This window comes from Microplitis demolitor, chromosome 4, assembly GCF_026212275.2.
Source record: "Microplitis demolitor isolate Queensland-Clemson2020A chromosome 4, iyMicDemo2.1a, whole genome shotgun sequence".
Lineage (NCBI taxonomy): Eukaryota > Metazoa > Arthropoda > Insecta > Hymenoptera > Braconidae > Microplitis > Microplitis demolitor.
In genome coordinates, this window is record NC_068548.1 from 20,639,746 (window position 1) to 20,664,530 (window position 24,785).

Consider the following 24,785-nt stretch of genomic DNA (forward strand, 5'->3'; position numbering starts at 1 on the left):
ATTTACTCATTTATTTTTTTTTAGAAAAAGTTTATAAAAATATTCTCATATATATTGATTTGATTGTTGAAAATTTCTAAACTTAAATATATTTCGTTGAGATAAAATTGATAAATTAAAAATTTAATTCTTATTAATATAAAAATCGATAGTACAACCCCTAGTATGTACGATCGACACAGTTTCTCCTATCCGCTAAACAAAAAAATATACGAGGGTGAATGGATGCTGATTCTGAAATATCGCATGCGCATACTCACGCACGTATATTTTCTTTTTTATTTCTTACTATATATATATATATATATATATATATATTGTGACGTTACATTGCCGAAGAGATGGAGTTGAAGAGGGAGTGAGCGTGAGTCTGTGTGATAGATAGAGATGGAGTCAATATGTGTGTCGAGTTGAGTGTAGGAGATAGTGAGTAGAGAGTATGGGGTATGTGTGCGGTGAAGTCAGTATGTTGAGAGTACGAGTACGAATACGGTATATTGTCTGTGTTGGAGTGTCTGTGTGGTTGAGCGTGGATTTAACGAGGGATGTCTAGCTGTGTCGCGGATAGTGGCCAAAATACCGTGCCTCCCGACCAGTGATGATGACTAGGCCTAGGCTTAGCCCTCGGGGTTGACGTGGTGATCACGGAGGAGCGACTGAGATGTCGCCGCCCCTTCGTGTTGATACTCGGAGTTAGATGGGGTACGTTTACGTTTATTTGGGGATAGCAGACCTCGTTTGTGATGCTCGAGGAAGCCAAAGATTCGCTAACTTCGGATATCACGGGGAGTGACCCCGCGGGAAGACCCGCGAGTCCGCGGCTTGTATGTGGTGGGGGAAGAATGGATGGAAAAGCGAGAATGTGAGAGTGACTGGGAGTAGTAGAGTGTAGACGTGAATGGAGTAGGAGACGAGAGAAGAGCAGTTGAGGACTGACAATGGTGCCAGAAAGTGGGATTTTGGAGTCACTCGAGTATGAGCCGACCCAATAGTCGAGTCTGGAGTCTTGGAGCGAGTGGTTATGAGTCGGAGAGCCCCAAAGATAGGCCTCGACCACACCCTTGGCTTATGTCATTTTGGAGCTTGTGGCTCTGCGTATTGAGTTCTTGGAGCCTTTCTGTCAAGATATTTGTCGTCTTGTTTACCACATCATTTATTTTATTTTATTAATTATCTAGTAATGTGTAAGTTTGGTGATTCGTCGTCCACGAGAGGTCCGCGATATCATACCCAGGTATTTATTTGTCTGATGGACCGAGAGCACTCGACCGCGGGCCTTTTGGACTCTCCGCGTCACTCTCGCGTCGTCTTTCCGATATTTTATTTAGTTTATTTTAGATCTTAGGTTTTAATTTACGTGTACGTTTAGACCGGTCGCCGATACCGGGGAAATAAAAGTCGGCTGGCGCCCGTCAGGATCTGGAGGAAATGAGAAGAGTGATCGGTGGGCGAAGTGTAACGTAGCCCAATTTTATGTAATTTGAGTTTGAATAATTGAGTAAATTCATTAAATAAAAGTTGTGTAATTTTGTTAAATTTAATCGAGTTATCTAAGAAAAAGATACGTTACAATATATATATATATATATATATATATATATATATATATATATATATATATATATATATATATATATATATATATATATATATATATATATATATACTTATATATTATTCTTTTTCCTATCTCTGTCTTTATTTAATTTTCATAAGCGCATGTCTCTGTTACTCCTCGACGGCAGTTGGCTACACGATGGCGTCCGATGTCCTGGTGTACGACGTTCCAATCAATGAAGCTACGAGTCACCAAGCAGTACCGTAACCGTGCTAAGGGTGGTTTACCCCTCATTAAACCACGCACCAATCAATGGGTTGTAGAAAAAAATTTATCATAGTTTTAGCTCTTGAAATTTCAACTGTAAGCATATAAGTCATTTATTAACCAATTCTAAAATAAAGCCAAGAAAAAAAGTACCCAAAAATATTAGACAATTTATCAACAATTTAAAAAATTTATTTTTGTTATTTTTTTTTCAAACTTACTTCCTTATCTTAATTTTTTTTTATTATGGAATACATGTGTGATTTTCCGGGTAGTTTTCATTGAAATCATATCAGCAGGAACCTGTGCTGCGTTCTATTGGCCATTTTCCAGGAATTTTACACTAATATTTTGTTAAAAAATAATTATTGATTCATTTTCCGATGGGTTTGAATTTGTAATCCAGCGTAAGATTATTTGCCGGCAGATGTTATTAGTCATCTCACAGTAAATATTATATTTATATTTATTCCCGATTGACCGATAGTCCGGAATTCCAACAAGATAACAGTATCACCTATAAATAAAGAGTTGCCGACAACAACTATCAGTATGCAGCACGGCTTCGCGTGACTTGTATCATTTTTTTCCGTTCCATCGCGTCGAGATAAAATTCATTTAAAATGTGGATTTATAATTTTTTGTTCTTTTCCATTATTTCTTACTCATTTGGATTAGACTTTCATGCTAATTCAGGACATTGGGTTGTTCCAACAAAAGGCGAGCCTTGGCCTTTAGTTTATAATCATATTCATCGTGATGGGTTTCTACTTCTACGACCGTCGGTTTTTGAAATTGACGTAAGTCAAAAAAATTTATAATTATTTGTATGCAAGTCTGCTAATTTTTTTTTGTTATTGACAATAAATCGTTTTTACAGAGTAACATTGATTGCGATATAATAAACAATGCAATTGAAAGATATCACAACATTATAATAAGGGAAGCTCGAATAGGTCGCAAAGCTATGGAAGGTCAACCGAAAATATTCGATCGTCATGACAGTGATTTCAATGGAATGTTAATGAAGCTCCGAATCAATGTATTGGGAAATTGCGAAAAAATGCCGTACCTACATATGAATGAAAAATGTACTTTTATATACAAATCACTTTTCTAACAAAATTTTATCCTTACTGATAAAAAAAAATTAATAACATTTTTTTAAGACTTTCTATTATCGACTTGATTTATCAGCATCTTCAATGACTCATGATTTTAGAACTAAATATTTTTTTCTTCTCCAAATAATAGATCAATCTAATCTTATCCTGAAATAAAAGTATGCGTACATTGATTGTGCTAGAGTTAAAGATCTACATGTTGAAAGATTCAATATTTTTAAGTCGAAAAAGTGAACAAGCTCAACTTAAAATTCTTATTATGGAACATCATATATCTTCTATTGTTAAAATTTACTATAAAAGAATAAGATTAGATTTGAACTGTTGTCTAAACTAATTGATTACCGTTTTATTAAATTTGAATGATAAGCTGATGAATTTAATAATTAAATTTTTTAGATAAATTGGAAATAAGAAATTCTGTTGCTAATCTTCATTCTCATTCAATATGGGGCGCTCTTCGTGGTCTTGAAACTTTTTCTCAGCTTTTGATACCTTCTGGCGATGGAGCAAATGTAAGTTAAAATTTTAGCGACATCAGCAGTCATAAATTGATAAACTGAAAATAAACATTTAAATAGCAATTATAATATTGTTACAGTTGGCGGTAAAAAATCAAACAATATTTGATGAACCGAAATTACCACATCGAGGTCTTTTATTAGATACATCTCGTCATTTTTTTCCAGTAGAAGATATTCTTCTCACATTAGACGCAATGTCATATAATAAATTTAACGTTTTCCACTGGCACATAATTGATGACAACAGTTTTCCTTATCAAAGTTCCGCATACCCAGAGCTTTCTCAAAAAGGTGCCTGGCACCCGAGTATGGTTTACACTCCGGAAAATATTGAAACAGTTATTGAGCATGCGAGATTACGAGGGATTCGAGTTATACCTGAATTTGATTCACCAGGACATGTTGCGTCATGGGGACTTTCTCATCCTGAGCTTTTAACAAAATGTTTTGGTAATTTATTTGTTTAAGAGTCAAGTACAAACAGAATTAACACTTTTAAGTTCAATAATCGAGCTAAAAAATAGTAATTCGATCTAATTTTTTTTTGTCATAGAATTTTAGTATTCGTTGGCTATAAATTCATCATTCATAAAAAATCTTTGGACAAATTGAGAATGAGTTTCTAGCACATGAAAAAAAGTATAAAAAGTAAATTGTCTTTTTAGATTCCACGGGAAAACCGGATGGTCGTTTGGGTCCAATTGACCCAACGAATTTAAATATATGGCAATTCTTAAGAACATTGTTAACAGAAGTTATGTCAGTTTTTAAGGATCATTACATACATCTAGGAGGAGATGAAGTACCGTTTGATTGTTGGGAAAGTAATCCAGAAGTTCTTTCTTACATGGAAGAACATGGTATGTCAAAGGACTTTACACGTCTTGAGAGTGCTTATATCGCCGAATTGCTAAAGATTCCTGCAAGTCGTAATGTTAGCTCTATTGTATGGCAAGAAGTGAGTTGTTATTTAAATAATTTTAATAAAATTTGAACAATTGGTTTATGGGTATCAAAAAATACTTTAAAATTTAAGGTATTTGACAACGGAGTAGAATTAACTCAGGATACGGTAGTTCATGTGTGGACAGGAAACTGGTCTGAAAAATTATCTAGAGCTACCCAAGCAGGTTTTCCAGTTTTACTTTCAGCATGTTGGTATTTAGACCATGTTGCTGGCGGTGCTGACTGGATTAAGTTTTACGACTGCGATCCACTTGATTTTCATGGATCTGAAAACGTCATGGATTTAATGTTAGGAGGAGAAGCTTGCATGTGGTCAGAGTTTGTTGATCGGTATAAATATTTATTGTAATCTGATACACTGTCAAAAATTTTGGTGTCGAAATTACCCCAAGAATTTAACACGATTTTTTATGTAATTTTCACACCGAGTAATTTACACTACACTGAGCCCAAAAATTTTTTACAGTGTACATAAATTAAAAAACAAAAATTTTACTATCTAGTGACGGTAAATGTTTATTTTTTAGAAACAATATGCACCAAAGAGTTTGGCCCCGGGCCAGTGCTGCAGCTGAACGTCTTTGGAGTAAAAGTATTGATAGTACTTTGCATGTAGCTCAACGATTAGAGGAACATGCTTGTCGTATGAATAGACGTTCAATCCCAGCTCAACCTGCAAACGGGCCAAGTTTCTGCATTGTTTAATGAAACCTATTAATAATAATAGTTAAAAAATTTAGACAATTCATTTTATAGGAGATACTGTACTATTGATATAAATCTTTACGAAAAATTAATTTTATATTTTATGAACGTACGTTCAAATTGAACTATTTTTACTTGTAAATAATAAAAAGATAATTGTTGGTAGAAAATGATTAGATAAATAACTGGAAAATCAAAGGAAATAATTTAAATATTAAATATTTGCTTTCCCGCGTTTTTTGCCTAACAGTAAAAAGCAGGATTCATGTCTGTAAATAAAAATAATTTTTTTCCAGGTTCTGAGGAAACGATATAAGAAAAAAATTACATACTTTCAAAAGCTTGAATGAACAAATTTGTAAATTTTTTAATAACTTTACCTTCGAATTAATAATTATTTATTTTATAATAAATAATTTTTAGTCTAGAATGAAACGATGCTTGACGACAATGACTCATTAAAATATATTTAAAAATAAATGCATGGTAGCGTTACTTTTAATTTCAATAATAAACTTATTTTGTAAAATTCGTGGGTAGCAAGCAGTCGCTTAACCTCACATTCGGTCTTCGATTTCAATACATAGTTAAAGTGGTATAAAATTAAATTATCTAAATAAATAAATATATAAACTTATGAAATATTTATACACTACATTAATATATTAAATTTAAATAAATTTTGTATTAAATAATTATTTTGTTTTGTTTTGAGCTGCTGTGTGTAGTTCAATAATTATTGAATGTCATTTATTTTCTGCATGTTTAAAATAAATTTTATATATAAATTATCCGTATGAATTCAGTGAATTTCAGTGTTTAAATATTTATAAAATCTACTAAAAATTATTTTTAATCAAAACAAAATCTCCCTTGGATGTCGTATATTGATGTAACTATAACCTATGGATTTAGTGATGTCGAATTAATTGATCAACATATGAAACTAATAAATAAAAAATATTAATTTTCAGAAAACCAGCGTGAAATTTATTTATTTACATAATTATCTGAAATAAATATGATAAATACTGAAGTTAGCCGACGTCTAATTATTTTTGGACTTGTTTTTAAACAATAAATTACAAAAAAATAAATATTTGAAAAAATTGCACCAGTAGTTTTTTAAATTTTCTTCATGTGCATATTCTTAGTTTTTGTTTTTTTGTGATTTATTTATTGAAAAAAAAAATTCGATAATTACTAATTGTCTGCTAACTTCAGGATCATATATAAATCTGATGTTTCCACGTGGTGGTGATACAGAAAAACAAGAGATCGAGGTCAGTCATTCTACATCAGTTAAAAAATATAAGAACATATGATGCAAGTGACAGGACTTGTATTTTTTCTATCAATAAAATACAGCAGCTAAATTACATTTTTGAATTAAAAAATTTAAATATTTATCGTAACACAAGATAATCGAAAGCTGGTTTACGCCTATCGTTCACGTCATATTTGTAGTATTTAATTACTATCTATTGTCAATGGTAAATATATATACAATTTTTTAAAATATTTAATAATAAAAATACAAATATAATTTTTATTGGATAGTTTTTTTATGATACTGAAGTTAGCTAACGTTTAATGATTTTTAGATTTTTTTAAAAACAATAAATTAGAAAAAAAAAATATTTAAAAGAATTGCACCTCTAGTTTTTTAGATTTTCTACTCGTGCATATTTTTTTTTTTTTACAACTGTTCTGTCATATTAAATATATATACTTTTATATTTTCTAGGTAACTTACGAATAAAGTAAAAGTTTAACAAAATGACTAGAAGTAGAAAAAAAAATAATAAAGAAAAAACAACTAGACATTTAGATGATGATAAATCAGTCATGTGTTTTATTTGTTCTGTCGAAGAGAAATGGTCAGAGCACAAGAAAAACAAACAACATCTATCGAAAATGAGATTTTTCGCCCAATCTTTCGTTGATATTTCAAATCTAAATGTCAGATGTAAACTCTGTAAAAGTTTAGTTCCTAAACCCGCGTTTCAAAAACATGCGAGCGAGAAACATCAATTGATTCCCTGGTATAGACCAAAGGATGAGTTTACGACATATTGGAAAAATGGTATCACGAATGTTGGAGAAGAATATCGCTGTCATTTTTGTGATAAGACTCACAGTTGTTGGTATGTGTCAATTGCACATGTAGGAAATAAAACTCATCAAAAAGTTTTTGAAGATCACGTAAGACTGAATGACTCTAATACTACAGCGTTGACTGAAAAAAATTGTCAGCAGTTTGTTACTAATGGTATTGTTTTGTTAAGTTGTACGCAGCTGCTATGTTGGATATGTGATTGTACTATTGTTGGGCATGAAAATGCTGATAAACATATTGCTGGTGAAACCCACCAGAGTAATTTAGCTGAAAGGTGTAAAAAAGTATCTGGAAAATGTAATTTAATCTCTACGACTGGGGAATCTAAGAAGGAAAAGTTCCTCAAGTGTTTTGAAAATTTTATTATGAAACGTCACGTTGATTATTATTGCAATTTGTGTAATACTAATTACTCATCGTTCTCTTCAGTAGTTAGTCATATTGAAAATCCAGAGCATCAGGATATTTTGTTAAGTAAAAGACAACTTAAAGGTATTGGTGATATTCCATTTATGGCAAATACTTGTAAACTGCTTGTCAAAAATAATATTTTTCAATTAAATACTCAGCAATTAGAATGTTGCTCATGTAAATCCATTATTTCGTCTTACTGCTTTATCAACGATCATCTTAACAGTCAAAATCATAAAAGTAACTTGGGATTTATTTCTGCACAAGCAAACATATCAGTTCCCTCTACAGATAATACTGATGGTACTTCAAGTAGAGGGAGTGATGACATGGAAAATAATCTATTTCAATCGTCTGAATTAGCAGAAAATTTTCCTGAATACTGGGATAATTTTATTGAAAAACGCCAGGATAATTATTACTGTCACTTGTGTAACATTCAATTGCATACGTCCTCTGCAGTGATTACACATTTAGATAATCAAGAGCATAAAAATTTAGCGAGACACAGAGAAATTAGTAGAGTAGTAATTGATGGAAGTTTTCCTGAATCGGATTATTGTAAATTATTTGTTGAAAATGGAATTTTTAAAAGTGATACAGAAATACTTGAATGTTATATTTGTAAATGCTTATTAGGATCATACGAAGACGCAGTTAAACATATTTGTGACCCGTCACACAAAACTCAACAGCAATTTCTATTTGATTTTCAATTACCAGCCAAACGAGAGAGTAATGAGACACAAAAATATCCAGATTATCTTTTTGTAAACTACCAAGAGGACGATGAAAAAGTATTAACATGTTTTATATGTTCTGTCGAAGACTTGTGGAAAAATCACAAGGAAGACAAAGACCATTTGTCCAAGCTCCGGTTTTTCTTCTCAACTTTCATGGATTATCCAGGAGATCATGTCGTTTGCAAACTGTGCAAGAATAATATTCCTAAAGGTTCAGTGATAGAACACGCTGCGAAAAAACATCAAGCGATACCCTGGTACAGACCGAAGGATGAGTTCGATACGTATTTCAGTAATTTCATTCGACTTATCGACAATAATTATTACTGTTATTTGTGTAGTAAAATTATTAAGCATTGGTATCTTGCCTTGGAGCACGTAAACGATTCGAGGCATTCTGGCTGCGTTAAAATGTTTTTTGATGATAAAGGCATTGATAAAAAAGCTATATCAAGAAAACTTAATAAAATTTATGTTGCTAATAATATTTTTCCATTCAGTTTCTCACAGTTACGGTGCTGGAGCTGTAATTTTATCATTGATGGATACAAAAATGCCGAGGAACATATCGGTAGCGATGAACATAAGAAAAGTATCACAACTTTTGTTTTTGAATCAACACCTGAAGAGTGGGATAAAATATCTATTTGTGATGATCCAGAGACTGTTGATGATGTAGATTCCAGTGCACGGGAAATTGTAATTAAAAATCCTGAAGATGGATCGATATTTAGTCGTAGTCTTGAAAAAAGTATTGACTGTAATGAGTCAAAAGTGTCTCTCTCAAGCTACTCACCAATCAATATTAAAACTATAAATATTAGTGACAGCTATAATGAGGATCATGTCGACTCTATTTCTATTCAGTCAACGGAATCATATTCTGCAATGGACAATAAATTTTTAAAGTTCTTTGAAAACCACATTGGACGCAGTACTGATAGTTTCTATTGCAATTTATGTTACGTGCATTTGTCTTCTGAGTATTTGGCATTGGTACATATCGATGAAACCCAACATCAATTATTAAAAACAATAACGTTTGGTTTTGATAAAATTGATATAATAAAATCTTATCCTCCGGAAGCTTATGAACGATTTATTGATAATTTTATATTTCCAAAAAACAATAATAATAATACATTAGAATGTATTTTATGTCAAGTATCGATGTCGTATACTAAAGGAGAGATCCATATTAATAGTAACCAACATGCCAAAGAAAGTTTACTGAGAATTAATAATTATTTAATGCGTGGAAAAAATATTTCTGCTGGCACAGAAATCGTACCTGAGTCTACAGGTGCAAAGTTCGATGGAACTGCGCTAAAGGAACACAGTGATGATGTTATTGATTCTCTAGGAGAATCAGAGGTCCATTTTTTTAAATATTTTGAAAACTATATTTCAAAACATGAAAATTATTATTACTGTTATTTGTGTAATAAAAATTTATTATCGTCGTCTTTAGTAATGGCACATATAGACCATCCAATTCATCGGAATCTTTTAGAAATTAAAGTAAAAACTAAACAAATAACCGACCAAATTCCACAAGTGTCAGACTTATGCAAGCTTTTTGTTACAAATGATATTTTCAGATTTAGTAACGACAATTTTAAATGCTTTTTATGTAAATGTCGTCTTGACACTTGCGAAAATGCGGTCGTCCATATTGAAAGTCACCATGAGAATAAAAATAATAATTCTGCTTCTATTAAATCATCAGTTAAACAAAAATCTGATTTACCTCAAGTACTAGCTGATAATAATCAGTCGGTAATTACTGCTAGCCGATCTAAAACTGATTCAGCCAATAAAAGTCCTACTAAGAGAAAAGCTCAAGTTATTTTAAATAATAATAATTATGTTAAAGCAGAAACTGAAGCGAATGGACATAATCGAGAGATACCACTGTCTGAATTAGAAGACATGTCTATCAAGTGCTTCAAAAATTTTATTTTCGTATGGAAGAGTTTGTATTATTGCAATTTATGTGATATATTTATTTTCAATTACAAAAGAATAAAGTTGCACATAAATGAACCAGTTCATCAAGATCGGCTTAAACAAAAAAGAAAAAAGAAAAAAACTGTTGGTGAAACTCTTTATCTGCCAAATTTTTATGAACAACTGGTCAGAAGTAACGTCTTCGAAAATAACTTTTCTTCGTTGTATTGTTTCACGTGTAAATGTAATATTTCCTCTTACAAAAGTGCTGAGGAACATATTTATGGAAGAAATCATGAAGTAAATAATTTAGAAATGTTTAGTAAAGAAGAAAATTCTCCATCGGTCAGTATTGATGAATTAGTACTGCCACAATTACCCGAATCTAGGCATTGCTTTGTAGAATACTTTGAAAATTTAATTGAAAAACGCCTCAGTGATTATTACTGTCACTTGTGTCAAATTAATTTGTCTTCATCGTTTAAAGTAACGACCCACATAAATCATCAAGATCACAGTAATCTCGTAAAACTTAGGAAGGAAAAAATTTATATCACAGTGCAGTACACATTGTATTTATATGAATTGTCTGTCAGAAATGCCGTTTTTCAAGATAAATCTTCTACCCTAAAATGCTTCAAGTGCAAATCTTCTGTTCAATTAAAAAATGCTGAAACACATATCCTTGGTTCGCAACATAAAACAAATTTGAAACTTTTATCATCATCAAAACCAGAGACATCATCAGAAACTTTTACTAATAATAATAAATCCGTAATTATTAATAACCAGTCATCCAAAAGTGACTCCTTCAATCAATTAAAAAGTTTAAATAGTAGCCAAGTTTCTTCAGCTGATGAAGAAACTATTGCAATAGAACTATCGAAGCCACTCACTAATTCAAAAAATCAATATCTCAAATGTTTTGAAAATTTTATTTACATACGTGACAGTGACTACTATTGTAATTTATGTAAAAAATATTTTTTGACATCATCTTCAATGCTGTCACATATAAATCATACAGACCACAATAATTTGTTGATAAAGAAAAGACAACATCAAGAAATTGTTGACCACCAAGTTTTGTATCTGCCAACTTTTGTCGAGTTACTCGTCAAACATAACATTTTTCAGTTGCATTACTCGACATTAAAATGTTTATCATGTCAATGCACTATTTCAGGATACATATGCGCGGAAGAACATATCAATGGTCATCAGCACAAAAGTAGCCATTTACTCGGTTCCAATGAAGTGAACGTTTCTGCTGATTTTACACTCAAGACAAAAGATGAATTTACTTTGTACTTGATCAACTTTATTGAGATACGTCATAATGATTTTTACTGTAATTTATGTCACGTTGATTTGCCATCATCATCTTCAGTAAAGACGCATATAAAAAAAAATGATCATCGAAATCTTGTGAAAAATAAAGACTTGACTTTGAAATTTAAAAATCAAAATACTTTATACTTCACAGAGCTGTGCGTAAGGAACAGCCTTTTTCAAGTCAATTCCATCGAATTAAAATGTTTTAAATGTAATAAATTTTTTGAACTGAATAAAAGTAACGCTGAAGAACACGTGCAGAATCAAGATCACAAGACGAAGTGTCAACTTGTCGTTGGTAAATCAGAAAAACAGGAAAATTCTTCAACTCTGTCTGATTTTATTCCAAATAATAAATTACCTGTAATTACTAATGAGCAAGTGTCTGAAAGTGTTTCAAAATTTAGTGGATTTAAATTTTCAAAATTAACGCCGTCCGAATCAGATGATCTGATATGTAAATATTTTAATAATTATATATTTGTATGCGGCGATGATTATTATTGCAATTTATGTAAATTAAAATTATCGTCGTTACACGTAATCACGCACATTGAAAATTCATTTCATCAGAATCTTGTGAAACTAAAAAGAGAAGGCAAGAATATCATAAATTTGCCCACTTGTATGTCAGATGACGTTAAAGAACTTGTAAAAAATAATATTTTCCAAATAGACTCAACTTTATTGTCTTGTTTCACATGCGACTGCTCTATTTATTCTGTGTTCAATGCCCGAGAGCATATAAATAGTGAAAAACATAAAACAAATATTAAATGTGAGATTAATAAATTTTCAAGACCTATTTCTACTATAAGTGATGCAAAATCAGTTTGCGAAAACTCAGAGGATAAATTAGCAACGCCGAAAAATAAATTGAGTGAATCGGAGAGTGACTTTTATCAGTACTTTATTAATTTTATTATCAAAGACCGTAGAGATTATTTTTGTTACGCATGTTTAAAAAGTATGAATTCATTCTCGGCAGTGAATACTCATATGGACAAAGAGGTTCATAAAAATAAAGTGATAGAAAAAAAAAAAAGTATGAATATTATTATAAATATTCCACACCTGCCTAACGTTTATGAAAAACTTGTAAGAAATAATATTATTGCATATAGTATGGAAAAACTTAAATGTCATACATGTCATTACGTTCTTCCAAGTTTTTTAGACGTAAAATTACATATTGACTGTAAAGTTCATAAGCACAAGCACGGATTTATTACTGTTAAATCATCAGGAACACAAGATATATTTTTTCCTGAACCTCAAGCGTTTAATGGCCAACCAGGCTCATCGTCCAATCAATCAGCAGCCACTGAATCAATGCCGAGCAATCAAATTTTAAATATATCAGACACGAAACCTCAGTCTCCGCTGACTATAACTCCTGCTCAACTGTCAGCGGCCGAATTAAAAGAAAGTAAAGTTACTTCGGCATACATTTTATATCGAGATATATATAAATACAGTGATACAAAAAAAAGTTTTGTTATTTGTAATGTTTGCGGTGAAAACTTGGACTCTTGTGTTCTTTTGCACGTTCATTTATCGGGTCATTTCTGGAGATTATTTACAAATGAAGACGTCCAAGATTTGATGTCTCTCCTAAATCTTAACTCGGAAATAAAAATATTTTTTTCTAATGATGGAAATTCTGAGCAAGTGGTTTCAAGTCTCATAACGATAGAGAAGAGAAAAGCGTTGCTTAAATATCACTCCAAATCCGCGGGAAATCGGAATTCGAATAAAGTGATGGCTGGGTCGAAACAATTATGGATGAGTAAAACCGATATAAAAGCTAAAAAAGCTGATGATAATCAAGAAGGTAAGAAGAGGGGATACAAAAACGATTTAGCGCACATAGATATTTATAAAAGTGAAATTTCAAACAGATTTGATATTTATGAAGTGGCTGAAGAATTACATTACAGTAATCAGTTGAGTTTAAATAGAATTTGTATTATCAATGAGGATGAAATTTACTGCATGATATGTCGTAAAAAAGTACCATTTTCACTGCGAATCATCTACGAACATTTTCGCAGTATCGAGCACTCGTATTTCCTGGTGCAAATGGTCCAAGATCACATGAAGTTCGAGGGTATACCGAATGAATTCAGTGATCTGCATCTCGCACGTGAAATGATGGAAGACAAAAGTGATCGACATGTTGTCTGCTACGTCTGCGATCCTGCAAAACCTTCAGTCATTCCAAATACCAACGATGCCTTGGAGATTCACATAAATCAATTTAGACATCGAAATAACAAAATTAAACTGAGCAATAACTTGCAACAATTTATCAGTGATTTTAACTCGAGACTAGAATACAGTTGGTTCAATGTCCAAAAATACTGGTGCGTAATCTGCAGTAAACAGTTTAATTTTGAAAAAAAATTTTACTCACATTTGAATTCTAAAAAGCATCACAAAAAGTGCGCGAAACTTGTCGAGTTTGAAAAACTTCTGTGTGATTTTTGTCCCACATGTGGGCTACTATTCTACGGATTCAAAAATACATTCGCTTATCACTCGGATTGTGAATCTCACAAATATTATGCCGATAGATCTTTCTATCTAATAACACGACTGCCGACTGCTGTTGAAGAAATGCTGATCAATGCAGACGAAGTTGTGTCTTCAAAGATGGAAACATTAGAGTGGGAAGTCGAATTAATGAAGCAAGAAGAAGAGTCACTAATAAAAGACTTAGAGATAACTATAAAAGATTATGTGGATGCCAAAATTCATGTCTTTGGTTCCCGGAAAACTGGATTAGGATCAATGACTAGTGATCTTGATATTTTTCTCGATTGTGGTATGTATAAAATTGTTTTTCATGTTGTCAGCATCGAAACTTGAAGTTTCATTGTTTCTACAGCCAGTCGAACAAACGAGTTTTATTCCAATGCTACGAATTAATATCAGCAAACGCGTAAATTATGAATGCCTTCAGTCACCGAGCAGAAACAAACTTGTTTCGTCCTGTGGGAACAAACGAATAATGTCTCTGCCTGCTGATTGAAGGCTTTCGCAATTAAAACTCTGATACTTATTTATTTAATAGTAATTTCCTTAATAGCCACTTTAGCTTGAAATTGACAGTAATTTGACAGCAAAAGTTGATAAGAACAATTTGCGGTTAATTTTTTCTTAACTCAAAGGTATCTTTTTTCACTAGAGAACAACTCTAATAAAGTTTCCTTGAATTTTTCGTCAAATGTCCGTCAACTTCAGGCTTTTCCATTTTTGACGACAATTTTTATACAACTTTTGAAGTGAATTTGCATTCTAATGCGGGTAGTAAATTTACGTGAAATTTTATAGCAAGTTGTATACAAATTGTCGTCAAAAACGGAAGAGCCCGAAGTTGACGGACACTTGGCGAAAAATTCAAGGAAACTTTTGCTAAGGAAAGTTTTCTATTAGTGTTCAAATCATTGATCTTAAATTAACTTGCTTCTGACTGGCTGCTGGCACTGAAACTTTAACTTCCAATGCAGATAATCTTGGAAAATCTAGTGTGTAACTCAGAATGAAAGACGATTTCAGACTGCGGGTGATTTCAGCCATCTTCACCCCGGTCTGAAATCGTTTTGTTTCATCCCTTGTCACACAATATACTATTAATTTTAGTTTAATTTGTTTATGAAATTAAATTAAATAAATAACAAGTTATTATTACTTGCAGATGATTTGTATCAGAAAGGAACTTCTGATAATGACACGTCGATTTTCTTGAGAGAAGTCGAACATTCTTTGAAGAGGAATGAAGATATATGGACGGTCAATAGAACAGTTTTGGATTGTCGGGTTCCAATTATTAAAATAACTCATAAACTTACAGGCATTGATTGTGATATATCGTTCATAAATGGGCTTACAGTTGAAAGTTCCAAAATGATTAAGTAAGTAAATGTAATAAATTATATAAATTTTATAATTTGATTTGAATATTAACTAAAAAAAATTTTTTTTTACTTTAGAACGTACGTCGATAAATATCCTCTATGCAAAAAACTAATTTTATTTATAAAAGACTGGATAAATATATGTAATCTTAATGGCGAAAGCGGAATATGTAATTATGCTGTCGCTTGGATGGTAATTTATTATTTACAAACAAAGTTTATATTACCAAACGTTGCTGAGTTGATAAAACTTGAGGGAAAGTCTCAAAGAATTGGTGGTTGGGAGACAGGAGCTTCCAAAGATTTTACTCTATCAGATATTAGTAATATTTATAATTTCAAAGATTTATTACGGGGATTTTTCATAATGTGCGCGGGCTTTGATTATCGAAATAATATATTTTGTCCACTTCTGGGTCGTCCAATTAAAAAAATAGATTTTGTTATGTCGGAAAAGCTTAAAGATTTGCCTAATGAAATGGAACCTTACAAAAATTACCTTAATAAAAATAAAAAAGCTGAAAGTTTACGGTTGGATTCAGTGATAACTGTCCAGGATCCATTTGATTTGAGCAACAATCTTACTAAAGCTGTTAAAAAATCTACCATGTATCGTTTTAAAACTTATTCCTCATTGAGCGCTAAAAAGTTTATGATTAATTAAATGATTTATTATTTGTATTTTTTTTTTCAACGCAGCTCAAATAATTAAAAGCTCAAGTTTTTTTTCTTTATTAACAGTATTTTATTCCAAATACAGCGGGTACAATCGTTAATTAATTTCTAAGATTATTATTATAAAAAAAAAGGTTGTTTATTATTTATTTATTAATTTTTTCTTTGATTTATATAAATAATAAGTGCCTTGAATTGAAACGTTTAATCAAAAATATGATAACTTTATATTATAACAGTATATAATTTTTTATATTAAAAAATTTCAATTAATGTGTAAATAAAGTTATCATTTACAATTAAATATAATTAACAAGTATAAACATAATAATTTTATTATAAAAATCATATTATTTTTTACATGATATTTATACAAAAGTTATTTGGTTGTATTTATGATAAAAGTACAAAATATAACATTTAAATTTACATCCAATATAAGAGTTGTTGAATATTATTGTCATTTAATTTTTATTCCCATAAATAAACAGGTAATTATATTTATATAGATATATAATTATATGAAGAGACAAATTTATTTATTATAATAATAAATTATGATATGCTAAAAGTAAAAGACATTCAAAAATTTTTGTATTTTTCATTGAAAATATATATACTGAGGAAAATATTTAAAAAATGCGCCAATTTAAAAAAATTTTCAGAAATCTGTTACTTTTAGCATCGCTGATGAATTTAATAAATCAAATTTTGTAGTAAATGGACAAGAAAACTCGAATTGGTGAAAATTCTAAAGATAATTAAAGTAGACAATAGATAATTTTTTATTTTTAAATAAATAAATTAAATTTTTACAAAAGAAATTTATGATCCTGACGTTAGCAGACAATTAACAATATCTAAATTTTTTTTTTCATTAATAGTACTTAAAACTAATAAATATTATTCATTAATATTTTTAAACAATCCCAGACAGCATTAAAGTCAAAATGACTGCTTTACGACGTCTTTTTGAAGGCGTCCTTATGAAGTCTTAAAATGACTTCTTAAGAGGGTCATTTTTAAAAACTCTTAATTAAGAGTTCTTGAAGACTCCATAAATAAGACCTAAGTTTTATGACGTCTAAATGTATTCATTTTTAAACTTCTTATTGAAGTCAAAATTAGGAGCTCCTTAAAGACGTCATGGTAAATTCATACTGAAGTCTTATTTGCGAAGTCAGAAAAAAGAGCTCTTTGAGAACTCTTATTGTTCGCTAGATGGCTCATTTGACATCTTGAGAACTTCTTAAAGACTTCTTTAAAATGTTGATGAGACGTCCAAATCATAAATTGGAACTCATTCAGAACTCATCAAGACGTCATTTTGCTATCTGGGATCCCTTAAAATTAATTCATACATGTGCTCGAACATACAAACGTTGCACGCATGCGCCAGTTTGCGAGCAAACAGATGCACCAAAAACAATTCAGTCTTTCCATTTTTTATTTTCATTGTGGTATAACCTTAACTTTATCACAATTTTTAATTTCAAATGTTTTTCTTTATATTATTCATATTCTGATACTTAACGTTGACTTGACGTATTATAAGTTTTATGATCTATAGTCATAAGATAAAATTTAAGATCTGTTTAATTTTCAGTGATGCTAAAATTCAAGCGAAAGTCAGTTTTACGTATGAATAGCAACTCCATTTAAATAAATTAAAATTTTAATTTGCTGTCAATAGTCAAAGCAACTTTTGACGTTTCAAGTATTGTAACATTTAAAAATATAAAAAAGGTAACGTTATTTTTGCGAATTAGTTTTTTTAATTGACTCATACTTTTTTTTTTTTTTTTTCTAGAAACAATAGTGAAAATGTCAAAACAAAAATATTCTCAGTGTTTTGGAAATTTGATGGAAGATGATAGTGAATATGGTAAAATACGAAGATCTAAACAAAGTTTCAAACATGCAGCCAAAGTTCTATTAGCATCAGAGGATAAACCAACCAACAGGTTTATTTTATATTTTGAAAATTTTATTTGGCAGGATAATGATTTTTATTATTGTAATTTATGCAACAAACATTACAAAAAAAAGAGCAAAGTATCACTACACATCTCCACGAGACTGCATTCCAAAAGTTTAGAGAATTATGTTGGAGGAAAAAATATTTACGAATCAAATTTATCATCACTGTGTTGCCAAAAATTAGTAAAGAATAACATTTTTTCTTTTAATTCAACGCATTTTAAATGTTGGTCGTGCACTGAATTTTTCGATAGATATGAAACTGCCGAGCAACACATTGCCACTAATCATCATCTTATTAATTTAAGGAAAACTAACTATTCACGGAGCTCAAACTTTTTTAAAACTAGGTTTGATAAGAATGTATCTCAAATATTTGCTAGCACAAGTTTAGCATCTACTGCTATTGGCGATACTGCAATCTGTGATAAAAATATTGGGCTTTCCGCGTCAGATAAAAATAAATTTTTAGATTATTTTAAAAATTTTATCGGACATCGCGTCAATGATTTTTATTGCTATTTATGTAAAATAGACTTTCCTTCTGAAAGTCTTGCGGCTGCACACATGAATGAGTTGCTTCATGTTTCATTGAGAAAAAAAACTTATAAACAAAATGAAATTTTTGTTGTAGAAAATTATCGTCTAAAAGCGTATGAAATATTTGTTAATAATTATATATTTCCAATGAGACTAAAAATAGTCAAATGCTTTTTATGCAAAGCTAAATTGACTTATCCTGAAGTAGAGGAACATTTGAACGGTAAACGACATCGTAAAGAATGTGATGAACAAAAAATTTCAAATTATTTTTCTGGTGGAAAAGAAAATATTCTGACGGGGACGGGAAATTTATCTGTACCTAAAGTAGAGAACAAAATTGAAAGCAATACTGGTGAAGTTGTTTTGAAGGAAGAGATTGCAGTGGAGCCAGAAGATCAGTTTCCTAAGTACTTTGAAAATTACATTTCAAAACGCGATAATAAGTATTATTGTCATTTGTGTAGCAAAATTTTATCATCATCTTCTCTAGTAATGACACATATAGAGGATCCATTTCATCGTAATCATCTGATTGAAGTACAAACTACCCAAATTACCGATGGAATGTCACAATTATCAGACGTATGTGAGCTTTTTGTCACAAATGATATTTTTAGATTTACTAATGATAAATTTAAATGTTTTTCATGTGAATGTACTTTCAATAGCTGCGACAATGCGGTCGCGCATATTGAAAGTCAGCATGGGATTGCAATAAAATTATCAAATTCTATTGAATCGTCAATTGAAAAAAATCCTAGTGAGTCAACAATTATTAAGAGTGAATTTTCTGAACCTGATTCAGTATCTAATGAACCGAAAAATTTGAATAATGACATTGACAGTCTAATTAATAAAGATATTGAATCTACGGCAAGTAAAGAAACTAAAACTCTAAATGAACTAGAAGATGAATTTATAACATATTTTAAAAATTTTATTGTTATTTGCGGCGATGATTATTTTTGTAATTTATGTGGAAAATATTATTCATCGTCGTTAATAACGGCTCATATAAATAATTCAAATCATAAGAATATTTTGATCGAGAAAAGAAGAGAAATAAATTTGAAAGAAAATCAAATTTTATCAATACCAAATTTCTATGAATTGCTTGTCAGAAATGACATTTTTCAGTTAAACTCTACAATTTTAAGGTGCTTAGTATGTGATCGCCTAGTTCCAGGATATACTTCTGCTGAAGATCATATCAATAGTGTGCAACATATAGCTAATTCTAGACGTATTGCTAAATTGAACGCATCAACTCCAATCACAGATAATGATAAAATTTACCCGGATATGAAACTCGTCTTACCCGAATCAAAAGAAGATTTTGCAAAGTATTTTGAAAATTTTATTGACAAACGTAACGACGGCTACTTTTGTCATCTATGCGAAGTCCATTTTCCAAGATCGTCTGCGGTAATGACGCATATTGCAAATCTAAGTCATAAGAATCTCTTAGAAAAAAATAATTTCGACACCCCAATGAACAGTAAAATTAAAGATAATTTTTACTACAGTGAATTATTTGTACGGAATCGTGTTTTCCAGTGTGGATTGGAGGCATTAAAATGCTTTGCGTGTAACGTTATTATGACCAAATTAAAAAAAGCACATTCACATTTGTATAGACAAACGCACAAAGACAATTGTGGTCACCCGTCTGGTCAATCGTTGGCAGAGCATGAGACGAATTTACATCAATCTGATGTCACTTGTGATAATCAACTGATCCACGATCGCCAAGTACCTGAAACTCATCCAACATTTTCTGAACCTCCAGTAAATGATAGCGTTCCATCTAACCCGATAAATGACGTGTACCTGTACTTTATTAATTACATTAATTTGCGTCAGGATTATTATTACTGCAGCTTTTGTCAATTGAAATTAACATCTTCACAAGTTCACGAACACATCGTCCACCCAGATCATGGAATTCGTGTAAGCCAAAAAAGATTAGACAATAAAATTACCTACTCTCCGGATTGGACATTAGATTTTATTGAATTGCTCGTTAAAAATAATATATTTCAAGTAGGACTCGATATATTGTACTGTTTCACATGTAAGTGTGACTTGTTATACATTAATGTCGAGGAACATGTTGATAGTTCTGATCATAAGATAAATATTGAGAAAGAGTATTTTGAATTTAATGATCTTGTTCCTGTGGATGTCTCCTACAAAAAGAATCATTCTTTCGTATTGTCGCGTGATATTTACATGTACAATGATACTAAATCAAAACTGGTATATTGTTATGTTTGTCGTGACGGATTAAGATGTCGGGTTGAACTCCACGTTCATTTGACGAATCATTTGTGGCGGCTGTTTATTGGTAATGACAATATTGACTTAGTTTCCTTTGTCAATCTCAACTCTAATGTGAAAATAGTACTAAAGACTGATAGTGATTTTGATAAAGAGGTTTCGAGAACAATACGAGAGATGAAAAACGCGCAAGCTGAGTATCTGTCTAAATTTCCCAAGAAATCTTTGAAGAAAAATCCGGGTGTGTCTAAAATAGATTATAGAGAAGAAAGATTGTCTCGGAAGAATCTTAGAACTGGGAAAGTTACAAATGTAAGTACGAGGATCAACAAGAGCAAGGTGGATATTGATACTGGGGAAAATAAAAGAAAATTTGACGTTTATAAAATGGAGGAAGAAACACGTCACAGTATTCAATTGAGTCTCAATCGAATTTGTATTGTAAATAACGATAATATTTACTGTGTGATTTGCCGTCGAAATGTTTTATTTTCCTTGGAAAATCTTTATGGACATTTTCGAGGCATTGAGCACGCGTACTTTCTTACACAAATGGTTCAGGATCACGAAAAATTTGAAGCGTTTCCATATGAACTCAGCGATTTTACCTTGGCGCGGGAGTTAATGGAAGACAAAACTGATCGACATGTCGTCTGCTACGCCTGCGATCCTTTACGACCAGTAGCTGTTCCAAATAATATTGACGCCTTAAAAACGCATGTAAATTCTCAAAATCACCTAAGAAGACGGGTTGAGATGAGTAATAATTTACGATGCTTCATTGATACTTTTTACTCCTGGTTGGAGTGCAATTGGTTCAATGTCCAGAAGTATTGGTGTGTAATCTGTAATAAGCAATTAGTGTTTGAAAAATTATTTCACAGACATTTAAATTCGAAAGGTCATTTAAAAAAATGTGAGAAATATTTTAAATGTGAAAAGCTTGTATGTGAATATTGTCCTACATGTGCAATTATTTTCTATGAATGCAAAAACACGATTAGTTATCATTTTGAAAGTCAACTTCATGAATTGAACATCGATAAAAATAATAATTTCATATCACAACTACCGGATGGTGTTGAAGAATTATTAATTAAAGCGGATGATGTTGCTTCAAATATATGTGAGAAGTTAAGTAAGGAAGTAGACGGAATGAGAAAAAATGAACAATTGCTGTTGGATGACTTGGAAAATACAATAAAAGATTATGTGGATGCTAAAATTCATCCGTTTGGTTCACGAATTTCGGGATTAGGTTCAATCAATAGTGACCTTGATGTTTTCGTCGACTGTGGTACGTTTATGTACAGATTAGATACTACGAATTAATAAATGAATTAATTAAAGTAAATTAAATTGTACGTAATGTTATTTACTTTTCAGATGATTTATACTACAGGGGTTCGGTATCAGATGACATATCATTTTTTTTAAAAGAAGTGGAACACTCATTGAAAATGAATGAAAATATATGGAGAATCAAAGAAGTAATTGCGGATTGTCGAATTCCGATTATTAAAGTCGTACATCAGCCTACAAATATTGATTGTGATATATCGTTTACTAATGGCCTTGCTGTTGAAAATACTAAACTTGTTAGGTAAGTAACATTAATCAATTATTTACTAGAGGTGTGCGAATCAAATTAAATCGATTAATTCGAATCGAGTAATTATCAAATTACTCGATTCAAATCGATAAAATTCTGATTAGCTTTTATTCCAAATATTCAATTTTATATTTAATTGAGAACTTAGTTTTTAAAGTAAGCAAAAATGATTTTTTTCGTAGATTCGTGTCTGAGCATTTACTTGTGACAAAAATTTAAATTTCGGAAAAAATATTACAATCTTAAGCCGTTGAAAAAAAAAAATTTTGGGATTATTCATAAACTTATGAATAATTCGAACTATTTGCAAAGCCCTACTATTTACATATTTAATTTTGTTTTTTTCTTAATATTTATTAATAATTATCTGTTTTTATTTCAGAGCATACCTTGACAAGTATCCACTGTGCAAAAAACTAATTTTATTTATAAAAAACTGGACAAATATATGTAACCTTAATGGAGAAGATGGAATATGTAGTTATGCCATCGCTTGGATGGTAATTTATTATTTACAGACAAAACTTATACTGCCAAATGTTGTGAATTTGATAAAACTTAAAGGAAAGTCAATTATGATCGGCGGCTGGGAGACAGGAGTATCTAGAGATTTTACTCTATCAGACATCAGTAATAATTACAGTTTTAAAAATCTTCTTAAAGGTTTCTTTATAATGTGCGCCGGCTTTGATTATAGAAATAATATTTTTTGCCCACTGCTGGGCCGCCCGATTAGAAAAATAGATTTCATTGTACCGCGAAAGCTCACAAAACTGCCTAACGAAATGAGGAATTACAAAAATTATATTCAAGAAAACAAAAATGTAAAACATTTTCGATCGGATGCAATAATGGGCGTTCAGGATCCATTTGATTTGAGTCACAATCTTACTAAAGTTGTCAAAAAAGCTACCGCCTATCGTTTCAAAACTCTTTGCTCATTAAGCGCCGAAAAATTAAATAACGTTTTATGATTTACTCTTTTTTTATACATGACGCAGTTTAAATATAAAAATATTTTATTAACGGCGGCAACTTAAATTAATAATATTGCACTTATATAGTTGTTAATTGACAACAAATATTTAATATTATTGTAATTTTAAAAAATGTTATTTTATCAGTTTTGCATGATTTACAAGTAACGGTGCCTTAAATTAAAATAATATTTATTTAATTTTAATTTTTTTAGCAAGTGAGGGATTTATATGCTTACATAAAATTATTTGTATTATGTATTGATAAATAAATTAATTTTTCTAAAGACTATAAATATTTCTTGTAAAGTTCGAAATAAAATATTAAGTTGCATGATAAAAAATACAAACTTATGTGTAGTTATATACACATGTATTTGATATTACAAGTAATACTTGTAATAAATGATAAAAATTAAATTTAATCTCTTTAAAAAATCCTAAGCTATTCTTTAAAAACTGCCATTTTCATATTTTAAAAATTGGAACGCAAATGTCTGAACAAACCTTGGCGGAGAAATAATATGCAGAAGGGTATCCTAATACAGTTGGAGATTTGAATTAAATTGCTCAAAGTGTATTGCAGCTAAAAAAACGTCACTTAACTGCTATTTCCCACCAGACGATGCCAGATGATTTTGGTCAGGAACTAGGAAGGTATCAGCATCAGCCATTAGCAACACTTTACACTCGAACTGAACACTTAACACTTTACACTAGCACTTACTATTAAATACTTAACACTAGGACTGAACACTCAACACTTAACTACACCATAGATACTTTGCACAATTTAAATTAATAAAAGATAAATTCTACAATCACTGCACAATTTTACACGACTTAACGGCAATACTGTATTTCAATTCAAACGTAAAGAAAGATCTAGACTACTACTGCCATCTTCGAAGCTACTGACTGCCGCTATTGGACGACTAGTTGATACGAAGCAATCGATTTTGCAACTCATTCTCCCACCCCCACTTTAGCAAAAATTTGAACGTTAAACACGGCAACGCGCAGTAGCGCCAACTTGGCGCGCAATTTCAAAATTAAAATTTAATAATTTTATTTAAATTCGTTTGTGTCGATAAAT

General features: G+C 30.8%; 3 protein-coding genes across 6 annotated transcripts; all 3 read left to right on the forward strand.

Annotated features, from left to right (window-relative positions):
* Nucleotides 1–2,792: 2,792 nt before the first annotated feature.
* On the forward strand, nt 2,793–5,144 carry LOC103581018 (beta-hexosaminidase subunit beta). Its single transcript, XM_008562992.3, has 6 exons — nt 2,793–2,916; nt 3,349–3,464; nt 3,551–3,923; nt 4,139–4,431; nt 4,510–4,769; nt 4,967–5,144. Exons 1-6 carry the CDS (start codon nt 2,793–2,795, stop codon nt 5,142–5,144), a joined length of 1,344 nt encoding a protein of 447 aa, XP_008561214.2.
* A 4-nt stretch (nt 5,145–5,148) lies between these two features.
* Nucleotides 5,149–16,521, forward strand: LOC103581017 (uncharacterized). 4 transcript variants are annotated; one of them, XM_008562990.2, is made up of 6 exons: nt 5,149–6,036; nt 6,119–6,180; nt 6,369–6,637; nt 6,892–14,529; nt 15,403–15,619; nt 15,698–16,521. In XM_008562990.2, exons 4-6 carry the CDS (start codon nt 6,924–6,926, stop codon nt 16,284–16,286), a joined length of 8,412 nt encoding a protein of 2,803 aa, XP_008561212.1. In that variant the 5' UTR covers nt 5,149–6,036; nt 6,119–6,180; nt 6,369–6,637; nt 6,892–6,923; the 3' UTR covers nt 16,287–16,521. The 4 variants fall into 4 exon arrangements, with proteins under 4 accessions (XP_008561212.1, XP_053594767.1, XP_008561211.1 ...); XM_053738792.1 differs by having other exon boundaries at nt 5,149–5,739; XM_008562989.2 differs by lacking the exon at nt 6,119–6,180 and having other exon boundaries at nt 5,149–5,739.
* Nucleotides 16,522–17,736: 1,215 nt separating this feature from the next.
* On the forward strand, nt 17,737–23,910 carry LOC103581016 (uncharacterized). Its single transcript, XM_008562986.2, has 4 exons — nt 17,737–18,043; nt 18,108–22,397; nt 22,487–22,703; nt 23,095–23,910. Exons 2-4 carry the CDS (start codon nt 18,122–18,124, stop codon nt 23,684–23,686), a joined length of 5,085 nt encoding a protein of 1,694 aa, XP_008561208.1. The 5' UTR covers nt 17,737–18,043; nt 18,108–18,121; the 3' UTR covers nt 23,687–23,910.
* The last annotated feature ends 875 nt before the right edge of the window (nt 23,911–24,785 follow it).

Coding starts and splice junctions, on each gene's coding strand:
- LOC103581018 (XM_008562992.3), top strand. CDS start 2,793: ATGGAAGGTCAACCGAAAATATTCGATCGTCATGACAGTGATTTCAAT. Junction 2,917..3,348: donor CCTACATATGAATGAAAAAT/GTACTTTTATAT, acceptor TAAATTTTTTAG/ATAAATTGGAAATAAGAAAT. Junction 3,924..4,138: donor GCTTTTAACAAAATGTTTTG/GTAATTTATTTG, acceptor TTGTCTTTTTAG/ATTCCACGGGAAAACCGGAT.
- LOC103581017 (XM_008562990.2), top strand. CDS start 6,924: ATGACTAGAAGTAGAAAAAAAAATAATAAAGAAAAAACAACTAGACAT. Junction 14,530..15,402: donor TGATATTTTTCTCGATTGTG/GTATGTATAAAA, acceptor TATTACTTGCAG/ATGATTTGTATCAGAAAGGA. Junction 15,620..15,697: donor GAAAGTTCCAAAATGATTAA/GTAAGTAAATGT, acceptor TTTTTACTTTAG/AACGTACGTCGATAAATATC.
- LOC103581016 (XM_008562986.2), top strand. CDS start 18,122: ATGTCAAAACAAAAATATTCTCAGTGTTTTGGAAATTTGATGGAAGAT. Junction 22,398..22,486: donor TGATGTTTTCGTCGACTGTG/GTACGTTTATGT, acceptor TTTACTTTTCAG/ATGATTTATACTACAGGGGT. Junction 22,704..23,094: donor GAAAATACTAAACTTGTTAG/GTAAGTAACATT, acceptor TTTTTATTTCAG/AGCATACCTTGACAAGTATC.